Raw genomic sequence first — 12,277 nt, forward strand, 5'->3', positions numbered from 1 at the left:
AACTTGCCTGAATAAAACATCTTTTTTCTCTGGTGATTCCAAACAGACTAAAAAAAAAAACACTTATTGATGGAGCTTTGGATCCCAGGGACAGCGTCTGTTTTAGTTTTCAATCTGCAGAATGTTCCAAAACATTTGAGACTCTCATAGAAAGATACGGTATGACAGCAGTCACATGCAGTTTATGTTTCAGTGGGGCTGAATTATTATTCTCTCAACAATGTGACTTTCTCAGCTCTGTGAAAAAAAATGACTAGATGACAAATGGATTAATTTTTGACTGCTTGAAGATCCATTCGCATATCCAGAACATGACACAAGTGCACATTTGATGTAAAATTATGGCAAAAACAGACTCCAGCCAGTTGTGTTATTATTTACAACAGCCGTCTGAAAAAGGGAATGCACAATCTTAAGTATTTATGGGTGTTTTTTTTTTATTATTGAGCTACAGACCAACTCCAGTAGCTCTCTACTCCTTTTTTTTCATTCTCCTTTTTCTCTGTCTTTACTTTTTTCTCCAACACAGCCAAAGAGAAATCCCAATGCTCTACTTGTGTGCAGTTCATTCCCACAGCAAACAGAAGAAAAAAATATTGAAAATAAAAAACAATAGTTGCTCCTGAGAAGGCAGGCAGCCAGAGTGTAACATGTGCATTTATGTAAAACTTATAATCCAATTAACAAGTACAAAAAACCCAGTGATCACTCTATTATGGGAATACAAAGGAGAGAGGTGCCATGTTCTGAAAACTGCTCATGTGGAAAAAATGCAAATGGCGTGAAATGAGTGTGTCTGGTAATGTGTTTGTAGAAAACCCCATGCTGTGGCACTAGTCTGGAGCCCTGATGACTCTGTCTCTTACCTCTCTCCCTCTACAGGCATACTTCCGACAGGGTGTTGCCCTTCAGTACCTTGGTCGCCATGCCGACGCACTGGCCGCCTTCGCCTCCGGGCTGGCCCAAGACCCCAAGAGCCTACAGCTACTGGTGGGGATGGTAGAAGCCGCCATGAAGTCACCTTTACGAGGTAAGAATTTTAGCTCAGCTACACCAAATGTTTCTGTTCTCACTCTCAAAAAAGGGATATTATGGTACGTTATTCTCCTATGAATAACAGTTGTACTGTGATGTGAGGAAAATTAGACAAAACTAAACAGATGCGTTAAGAAAAAATGTCCATAGGCGCAACTGGCAGACTGCAGGTGGAAGTTCCGCCACGGACTCAAAACAAACCTGGTGTACCAGCTTAAAATGTCGTGCTGCAACAAGTTCATGTACGCAACATCCGCTGTCATGAGAGCAACATGACAGCTACATTAGCTAAAGGAGACAAGACATGTTCTGGCAATGGCTGAGGGACCCAACGTTGAAGCCTTGTATCCACCAAAATGCTTTAAATTGTCAGTGTGGGAATATTTTGGATACATAAAGAATAGCCAGGGGTTTGTTCAAGAAGACGGATTTCCAATTTTTAAAACTTGCCAAAGAAAAGCCGCCGCTAAAGGATGCAACACCTCAAACTTCTTCATCGTCCTACTATACATGCTCAAGTGAAGGTAATACACTAAGTTAAAAAATCATTACTTTAGTGGCAAGTTACTTAGTGAAACATCAGGATGGTGGGAAATTAAATGTTAAAGTGTCACTTACAATCAACCAAGTAGCGGTGAGTTGAGAGTCGGGCTCTCAGTGCAACGTAAACCAACGGCAACAAAGCAGGAAAAGGAGCATTGCACCGTTTATAAATTAACGACAAGTAATCCCCTCAAGCGCTTCAGTGTGACCTTTTACATCCTGTTGCTTCCTCCCATCTGTGTTGAGTAAACACTAGGTATGGTAGGTTAATATGCTTGGTGAAAAGACTTAACATTAGGATCTTGTCGACTTCAGGCACTATACCATGGGATCTAATTAATTCCATTTCAGTGATTAATCACACCTGACAAGAGATGTTCTCAATTTCTTTATTTAATTTTTACTAAAACTGCCAAAAAAAAATCCCAAACCCCTCAAAAAAACAATAATAGACAGGATTTTCTCAGGCCACATTAGATTAATTATTAAAATATATTATTAAAAATGAATTAAAACATAGGCATGGATGACAGTTGATAATAAAGCACTTTAATTTATTACCTGCATTAGTAATATTTTCCCCTAGGGGATCAATTAAGTTCATCTTAATCTTATATTAATAATAATAATTAAAATTACTATATTTTAAATATTTGAAATCAACTTAAATCATTACTGCAATGTCCAGTCGAAGTTCATCTCGGCATGGATTATTTATTTTCATTTTTCTTATTCACTTTTAGCCTGAGACTGCCTCTGGTGCTGCTGCACTTCAACCCGCTGTTGCAATATCCTTGGTGAAGTGTGTGTCTTAGGCTCTGCTTCAAAACAAAACATGCCCATCCGTAGTGTTGTGAAATAAATGAATGCAAAGCAATCGTGAAACCGTGATTTTTTTCCTCAGACTATTAGCGTACCATCAAAATCTATAATCGTTGCATCCCTAGTCTGAGTGTCACTGTCTGTCTGCTTCATCATCTCCACATGCTCTGTCCTACAGCTGCCTAAAAGCTCTCTGAGATAATCCTCACACTCTGTCAGTCAATAAGCGTGTTGGGGTGACTTTACCTGTCAGTTTTTCCCCCCTTCTTCAGGCAGGCCATCTCTCTATCTGTCCCTCTCTCTGTCTTTGTGACTGACTGTTGGTGTCAAGTGCTTACCTCCGGACTCTGTGGCCTGATGCCTGCAGCTTCAGCATATCTTATTGTCAGTCAGGCTGATCACACACACAGATAGCCCGTTATCTTAATGAGCATCCAACACTAATGCCATTGTCTGTGTCTGCCCCTGAGTAAGCCTTTTTCCTAAAGCTGAGTGGATTTATAAGCAGCGTATTCAAACCAAGATTGTAACTAAAATGTGTGTTTTCTGTTTTGCATTATTATCAGTTATATCAGCCGACTGCAGTGACCTTATTGTCCATGAGTAATCAGTGCAGGCCAGCCTAATGAACCTCAAAACAACCCTGGCAGCAATTTTACTTCAAATGACCACTGCAGGGGATTTAATATGCCTCAGATCTGTATGGCACTGGCTGCCAACATAGACTGAGTCATCCTGCGGTCTTGCTTGGTCATCACCTCTTTTCCAAACTGTGCTGAAAACAGTGCATGTGAACAAATGTGGCCTTGTTTAATAATCCAGAATTTACTGAACTGTACAATGAGATCAGCGGCTCTGAATGGCTTTGTTCAGTGAGGAATCAGTTTTTCTTTGATTGAATACACTGCTCCTCTGAATATTCGTGTGCAAATGCAGAAGAAAAAAAAAAATTGCAAAGAGAATAAAGAATGGAGAGCCCATCTGAACGAAATTGAGTATATAAGCCCGTCACTGGAACCAAAACAAGAAAAGGGTTTGGGTGTGAGCCCAGACTCGAGCACCATGGACCAGAATGGGTCCTCTCAATAGGGGAAGACCAACATTTAGCCCAAGCCATTTAATCTCTTAATTGTTTACCCTATTTCCCACAGTGCCAGGCAACCGGCAGAGGACCTAATCCAAGGTGTGTTGAGGAGAGGTAGCTAGGTCAAAGGATTAAGAGCAATGATCCTCTCAGAGGGGCTCCTGGCACAGGGGGACGATAATCAATGTTACGCCAGCAAACAGGGAGGATAATCAGTGTTACTCAGCCAAAGTCCCCTGATAAGTGAAAGGTAGGCGAGCGATGCTTTCTCTCCTTGAAGGCAGTAGAGCACCATGTTCTTGCCGGCCCTGTTTATTGGCCACATAGCACACACCACTCCCAGCGTTTAGCTGGTTGATTAACTCACCCACCAATTTAATTTGAGTTGACAACGCCAAAGCTTTCGCCACATTTACTCCAACACCTTGAACAAGTGGTTTCACTTCAAACCATAAATGCGCCTTGTGAAGTGTATACACATTAGGCTATGATACTCAACTGGGTTTCCGCCTCCTTGTTTTGGTTTGTAACAACATTGTAATTACACAATAAAATTGTAATCCATTTGTAATTACACTTAAATCCCTTATAGCGTTTCTGTAAACACTACATTGGTTCCCCTCCGAGTGTAAACTCAATGTGGCTGCCATGTTGCCAAGAGAGAGATGATTTGATCTAACTGTGATTGCAGTGTTTGTTTTATCTTAGTCATTTATCTTACCATAGACATCTCGACACACTGTGATGTTTTCAGTCCTCCCAAACCACCTTTATGTTTATTTTTTTTGCCACAGAGCAAAGAGATCCGGCATGGACTTGAGAGAAAAGTATCAAGGCATATGTCTTCAAGGACACAGTGTTTAATGAATTCATCAAAGCTTGCTTCGTTTCCCCAGCACATTGAATATCATATGTATAATTCCCCATTTTTTAATGTGTCATATACAATTCAACCTGCTCTCTTTGACACACACACACACTCCTCCATGTGACTCATAATGTATTTCCCACAACAACGGGCTCTAAAACAAGTGGATACTAGAGTAGTCTCACCTCCCTCTCTTTACTGTTTGCCACTTTTGATCATCCTGGCAGAAATTTTAACTCCAAAAGCAGCATTGTCCGTCTGTATCATTGAACGAGCTGTGGGAATCAGCCTCCCACAGTTTTATATATTGGAAGCTGTGTTTAAGTATGTACGTAATCACATGGGTAATATCCTTACTATTCACCCTGCTCCAGTTCTGTCTCTCATTCAGCTGCTCGGGGCCAGAGAGAGTGCAAAGGGTCCATTAGCCATTAATTATTGGATTGTTTTCCACAGATGCTAACTAAAAAGGGCTTTTTCACTTGAAGATCCCTCCCGATAAACCACTGAAGGAATGGTTTCACACCATGGCAGCTATTGACCCAGGCTGGATCATTAAAATAAAAGAATTAAAAAAGATTGTCCTCTAACTGGAGGCTCTGGACCCAGTGTTCATTAGCATCTGTCCTGCTGAGGTGCCTTTGAGCAACTTTCCTTTGATTTTTAAACACTTGGAGCAACTGAGCGGTTGCTTGGTAACTCGCTTTGACATTTGATCTATATAGAGAATTTTTCAATAGAGATCACTAATGTATCAAATTATTACTAAAAGGATACGGATCATTATATTCTATACTTTTCTTACTGTCCACAAATTTAATGAAAAGACCAGAACCAACAACAAACTGATCTTACTAACAAATGTTATATGATTAACCAAAGTCTGATACAACTGTAGACACATTGTTGACCAAGAACTATTAAAATTCATCAGTGGGTGACACTGTACTTTGAGTCAATCTCCATCCTGCTGCTTTAAGTACTCATTAGTGCACCAAATCAATGGCTGAAAAAACTGTTTGACCCAAACCCATTACACTGCAGTGCCCAGCTGTTTGAAAAAATTATTCAGCCTTTTTAAAAAATTGTGATCCTTTTTAAACATTTATATTTTCAGTAGGAACAAATGAGCTTGAAGCTGAGTGCCACATACTGGCAGGGGAAGTCGGAAAGTATTGAGAGGCAGATTCATATATTGTTGGTTTTGGTATTTTCATGGGATTTGTTGACATTACAAATATAGAATATTACCACCTGTCTCCTTTGAAAGAGTAAAGGTTGTATAGAATATTTTCTTATCTTGTCATAACCACACATGATACATGATCACGTGGAATTCGTCTGGTAACAGCATTTTGTAATAATTATAATTGGATACAATGACATTGTACGGTAGTAGTACCTTTAAACATTGGACTAAGATACATTTAAAACCCAATATGTGTGGGTTCAAAAGTGTGTTCTTTACCAGTCCAACTGATAATATATCTTGGGGATAGAGTGAGTTATATTTACATTACAGGAAAGGCAGAATGACCCTTTGGTACATGGAAGATATGTATTTCTAAAGTCAAGGATGCTTTCATTAAAGTAAAGTGTGGCCTTGGCTGCAAAGCAACGTTTAAAAGGCTTCTCATACAAGACAAAAGAAAGAAGGAGGCGAAATGACTTTCTGTTATCTGTGCATGTCAATGAGGTAGAGGTTGTAATTCTTGCTTCATATCTTGATACAAAGCCCAGTAAACACTTGAGCTTTACCATTTGACATTGTGCGTGCGTGCGTGCCCATGTGCGTGCGTGAAACAACACTCTCGGATGTTGTCATAACTATTTGTTTGTGAATGCAGCAGCCATGACACCTTTAAAAAAAAAAAAAAAAAAAAAGGATTCTCTCAGTGTTTGATTTATGACTCAGCTCTCAGTGTCACTCTGAAGGCAATTACAAGCTATGAATGGATATTATATGCACGCACTGTCTCTGTAAGCACGACATTCTGCCAAGTGCTGCAACAGAAGCGATGCTCTTGAAAGAGCATCATCAGTTATGCTTTTGAGTGCTTGTGTGGGGATGCATCCCATATTGTGTGTGTGTGTGTGAGTTAGTGTGTGTGTGTGTGTCTCTAGGTGAATCAGCATCTGTGTGGATTTCCAAGAACTACTGAGTGTGTTCAGAGTGTTTTCAGATATTGTGACAGTGTACTCTTTGTGCCTAAATATTTGTCTAAACATATGAAAGTTACAGTTTATGAAAGGGTGGTGATGAAATATAGACAACACATGCAGTCATATATAGCCGGTTTGTGCAGGAACAGTAACACCATGCAGTCTTCTGTAAAGCGCTTTGACCTAATTAGTAGCAACTCGGCTCAAAATATGTGCAAATACACTACAGGGCCATGAGAATTAAGAATTCCCCAGATACACTCCTATACATGAATACAAATACACACTGACACGCACAAATACATCAGTATACACAAAGACACTCGCACACACTTGGGCGTGCCTCCCTCGTCCGTCCCCCCCCCCACCATCCTGCTGTTCGATGCTGGTGTCTGCCAGAGGGCTTTGTAATCTGGAGAGGCTGTGGATCCCGAATCCCGTGCGGCCCACCATTGATTTATGTCATTGTGTGCATTTTCAGCCTCTTCAAAGGTCACCTTGTGTGTCTCCTTTGCTCTGCATTCCTCTGCTGCTGCTACTGTTGTGCATTAGCTGCATTAGTTTCCCCATCACTCTTTTAAACTCTATCTCAAAACCCACTCAGCCCTCTCTATTTTCTCAAACAACCGTATCGACTGACACGAACAGAAGAAGGCAGAAGTATAATTTCGCCGTGTGGTTTGTAAAGACCAGTTGCCCACAATGGTCTAAACTTGTGCCATTTTTATGCAGCGCTGTTGGAAATTGCCTGAGATTATCCCAGTCAGAGTGAAGGGAGCAGAAAATGGCTCATATGTTGAGTTATTGTCAAATTGTCAGTGAAAGCCGTCACTCAGCCAAGCTACAGGCTATGCTTATCCAGGCAGACAAAACATAACTATTACTGGAGAAAAGTGGAATCTGAATTCAGACAGCAGTCACGTTTGTCAGGGTGGGTAAACGCGTAGTACAGTTAACCACATTCAACGTCAGATATTGTTGTCAGTCACCATGTCAGCACAAGGTTATATTTTGACGTATTTTTTAGTCTGCCTCTAATCTCTGTCTTACTCATGTGCCTCCTTCACAGAGTCTTTAGAGCCCACCTATCAACAGCTGCAAAAGATGAAGCTGGACAAAAGTCCCTTTGTGGTGGTGTCTGTGATTGGCCAGGAGCTGCTGACAGCCAGCCACCACACAGCCTCTGTTGTGGTACTAGAAGCAGCTTTGAAGATCGGCACATGCAGCCTCAAGCTACGCGGCTCCGTCTTCTCGGCCCTCAGCAGCGCCCACTGGTCCCTGGGCAACACCGAGAAGAGCACCGGCTACATGCAGCAAGACTTGGAGGTGGCCAAGACCTTAGGTAAGAGGCCTGGGCTGTGGAAAAGTGAATAATAATATAGAATACGGCTTCATTCAATTATCAACACACAGAACACCATGTCCCAGAGCCTAAGGTGACATCTTGAAGTTGCTTGTTTTGTCCAATCAACAGTCGAAAAATATTCAGTTCATAGTGATGTAAAACACTCACTCAACCTCAAACGTTTGGCATTTTTGCTTGAATTTTGACCAGATATCAATACACATGCACATATATTTAGCCATGCTAGTGGTGTAGCTTGAATGATGGGAATATCTCATGGTCTGTCCACCACTTTGGTCCGGCCTGAAATATATATAATATAACTTTCGGATGCATTGCCAGGAAAATTTGTTCAGATGTTCATATGCTCATACAGTAGGATGAATCCTACTGACTTTTATGATCCCCTGACTTTTTATTTAGCGCCACTTTGAGGTTAACATTTGTGGTTAAATGTCTTGACAGCTGTCGGATAGATTGCCATGAAATTTGACATGAACAACATTTTGATAACTTTGGTGTGATCCCAACTTTTTGAGATCACACCATCATCAGGTCAAAGACATTTATTTGTCCAAAACTTTGTTTTATGAGCAAATGCTTACAAAACTAATGACATTTCCATCAGTCTCAGCTGTACTTTGTGTTTGATGCTAAAACATGCTAAAACTGTACACTAAGATGGTGAACATGGTAAAAAAAAAAAGAAAAACCTTGCTAAACATCAGCATGTTAGCATTGGCAATACTGATGTTAGCACAGCCTGATAGAGTCATTAGTATGGCTGGAGACTCTCACACTTGTATTGTTCTTGTATATCTTGATTAAAGTGGGATACCAGTAGATTTGTTGTAATATAACCTTGCAGTGAAGGGAAAAAATGTTTAACTGGGACAGATTATTTTGTCCCTTTGGGTTTTTTGACATTTGAAAATCTTATAACAAACTTCAAGGTAGTTTAAATCTGCAACACATTGACTAAATCAATCGTTTGCTCCAAAATTGATGCTACTTACTTACTTACTGTAAGTATAGATACACTGTGTGAGTGTTAATAAAAGAGGAGGAGAGAAGGTTTAAAAAAAAAAGACAGTATTGGAAGAAAAAAAAAAACCCAGAGTGGCACAGACTGGCTCCACTCTTCTCACCCCCACACAGTTTGACACATGACTGGGCAGAGCAGCTGGAGATAAGGAGCTGTGGTTCTCAGGTGGAGCGCAAGCAGAGACTCGCGCTTAACTTTGGCCCTGTCTGTGGGGCCTCTCTGTCAGGCAGAAATAATAAGGCTTTCCCCTCTCACCCTCTGGAGCATTGAGATCAACACTACCAGCTGTCAGGGGCGCCGCTCTACTGTGGAGAACTTACAATGGCCACTTTCCCTTTTAAGGGTGCAGTGGCATGTCAGTAACATAGATGTGGTTCATCACATCGCTGTTCAACAGTGGCGGTGGGATGATGTGAAATAAACACCAGTTGCTTTGTAACCACATAGGCTCCACTGTAAATATTTTTCTTCTTTTTCTTTTTCTTTCACTTGTAATCATTTTTTGGTGTTTTCCTCTCCAGGTGACCAAACAGGGGAATGCCGTGCTCATGGAAATTTAGGCTCGGCATTCTTCTCCAAGGGAAACTACCGTGAAGCATTGACCAACCATCGCAACCAGCTGGTTCTGGCCATGAAACTTAAGGACAGAGAGGTAAGACGCGCACACATAGTGGTGTTTGAAGGTGGTTACTGCAGTTTTGAAATGAATAGAGCAGCCTAACTGTCATTGCGGAGGACAATGAATCGAGGTTACCAAGTTTTTTTTCCTCTTATCAGGTTGTAGGTGTGGGATAGTGCTGTGCCTAGCATTCCTCTGTTCTAGCTGTTTAGAGGGTATCTGAAGGGGGAGTCTGAAGGACGCAGAGATGCTGCTGCTCTTTGTCTATTTAAAAAACTGGGTGTCAAGTTGGTGTGGAGAACAAATGAAGGTGGGGGAGGAGAGAGAGTGAGGCAGTTGAAGGAAAGGCCAATTGGATAGCCTTAGCAGCTGGTTCCCCTTATTATCAATGCAAACCATTTATGCAGATATTATGCAGATGTTTATCTGGTTCATGTAGCAGTAAGTCTGGGACTTTGTAACATATGCCTGTTTTGGACTGTAATTTACACAGATTAAGTTGTTGGAATATGGGGCAGAGAGAGAAAAGGAGAGTGGGAGGGGAAAGAAGAACATGAATGAGAGGGAGGGAAATGAGCTGGACAGACCCATCCACTTTTCTTTACCGTTCTGTGCCCTCTTTCTCCCTTTCATTCTGTCTCCCACTTTCCTCTCTCTCTCTCCGCACGACCTCTGTGGTCATTGTTGGTGGGTGACAGGTGCTTGTTCCAACACAATTCCCGTCACACGAGGAGAAGAATGGCCTCCGTTTCCCCTTCATTCCTTATCCTCCCCACCAGACCGGCAGGCCTGCTTGTTTGTGTTCCCTGATATCAGGAGACATTTAAACAGTCCAGTCGAATGCAGCACAAAGCACCAGGATGAAACTAACGGTTGAAAAATGAGGCCAGAGTTCCCCTTGACATCTCACCCTCCCACAGTCTGAGGATATGTGCAGAGCAGAAGTATGATTATGAGTCTACAGACACCACTGCCAAAAACCTCTGTCATGTAATGAGGTTAGAGAGAGGAATGGGTGAGAGACATAGAGAACACATGCAAGGTCCTTAGTGTCTGCTGTGAGGGTTTGACTGCACTGCTCATGGTTGGCTGTAGCAGTGTTTGTCCTGCCAAATGCCTGATTCAGTCCTTTAACTTGTTTGTGTGTGTGTGCAAGTCTGTATATGTCCACCACTGTAGCCAACACACACACTAATGGTATTTAAAGACCTAGCAGTATAGTATCAGTGTATCAGTATCAAGTTGCTATAATCCATAGAACAACATATTTTCAGCCACTGAGGCCAGTACTGCTCACATGTTGCTTCATGGAGGAAGATAATACCCAAAATGCACCTCCATGCATATATATATAAATGGAAAACGTACCATTCATAAGTGCCAGCATGTCCTGGGGGCCTGCTGCAGGTCATTGAACACCACTAATAGTTGCATCATATACAAAATGTCGCCGATTGGCCCTGCACAACCCACCCTACTGCTCCCCCCCCCCCCCCCCCCTCCTCTTATTCCTCTGAAGGCCCCCTAATCAGAGTCATATGTGTGTCACACCACCTGGTCTCCCTCAGAACACACTGGAGCCTGGCGGATAGCTCATTACGGCTAGCCCTGTGTTTTTGTTTCTGATGTGGACTTTTTATCTGGCCTTTTTGAAGCTGAGGTCACTTCCTAGAGGCCGGGTACAGGATGTTGTTTCTGATTGGATTTCCAGCGTAGGTTTCTAGGAGTGTGGAGAAGACAGAGACTTCCAAGAAAAGATGTGGCAACGATTCCAATCCTCAGTGATAGAGGAATATGTGCCATATGTGAATTGAAACAACTTTAATTAGAGTGCATTCTAGTTACTGAGAGTTTCCCTGTCGAGTCTTTAATGAAATCATATACATAGTGAGATATTTGATGTGATTAAAGGACCTGGTGGACCATGTGGCTTTGATATGACATGGGATGTGGGTTTTGATTCTGTTGCGCTTCAGGTTTTGATCGTGTGGGTAGAAAGCTTTCAAGATGATAACAGACACATTTAAATGAGCTCTATGAACGTGTTACAGTTAATGTGTGTGTGTGTAAGCAACCCTAGTCAGCCTTTTCATTGTCTGGCATTGGATAATTTTGCTACCTTTAAAGGAAAATTCGGTTCATTCCAACTCTTTTTTTTTGTCGTTTTGGCCATCATTCCTATCGGATATAATAAGATTGAACTCATCAAGTTAATTGCTGTCATCTGGGCATGCAGTGATATCACTAAAAAGAGAGACAAATAGCACAAGTAACACAAATCCTCACATCAGACAAATGTACTTGGAAGAGAAAATGAAGGTGAGCAGTCAAATTACCCAAACTGTCTGTTGTAAACATCCATCACAGCTGACAGACTGACTTCCTGGTTTAACTTTGACTTACGGTTCTTACTATAGTTACACGCACACACGCTTTTTCCTGTGCAATGTGGGAGTATCACTGACATTTCAGACGCTCATTTTCAGTTTTACATCCAAATAAAGTATCTCAAACTAAAGATAATATGGCTAAACTGTTGGCTTGTTTACAACCTGTCTGATTGTCCTGCTGCTCGTGTTTCTTCCCATGTAGGACTTTGTTGTAACCTTGTCACCGTCTTCCCAGATCTCACCAATTACTTGAGTAAAGCGTTGTCATAACCAATTGAAATAATGACTAAAAGGCAGAAATGAGATCCAGTTGTGATAAACTGGAATGATTATTTAAGGCAGTGGTTCCCAAAGTGGGTGCTG

The 12,277-nt window shown here is 41.5% G+C and overlaps 1 protein-coding gene across 3 annotated transcripts in view; it reads left to right on the top strand.

Moving 5' to 3' along the window:
- LOC137194276 (tetratricopeptide repeat protein 28-like) overlaps positions 1 to 12,277 on the top strand; it is a 168,406-nt gene that overhangs the window by 98,155 nt on the left and 57,974 nt on the right. For all 3 annotated transcript variants that reach the window (XM_067606025.1, XM_067606030.1, XM_067606039.1), the window contains 3 exons: positions 883 to 1,030; positions 7,585 to 7,857; positions 9,427 to 9,557. In XM_067606025.1, the coding sequence (XP_067462126.1) occupies positions 883 to 1,030; positions 7,585 to 7,857; positions 9,427 to 9,557 (552 nt within the window). The remainder of the gene's footprint in view (positions 1 to 882; positions 1,031 to 7,584; positions 7,858 to 9,426; positions 9,558 to 12,277) is intronic.

The sequence above is a fragment of the Thunnus thynnus genome, chromosome 2 (genome assembly GCF_963924715.1).
Source record: "Thunnus thynnus chromosome 2, fThuThy2.1, whole genome shotgun sequence".
NCBI lineage: Eukaryota > Metazoa > Chordata > Actinopteri > Scombriformes > Scombridae > Thunnus > Thunnus thynnus.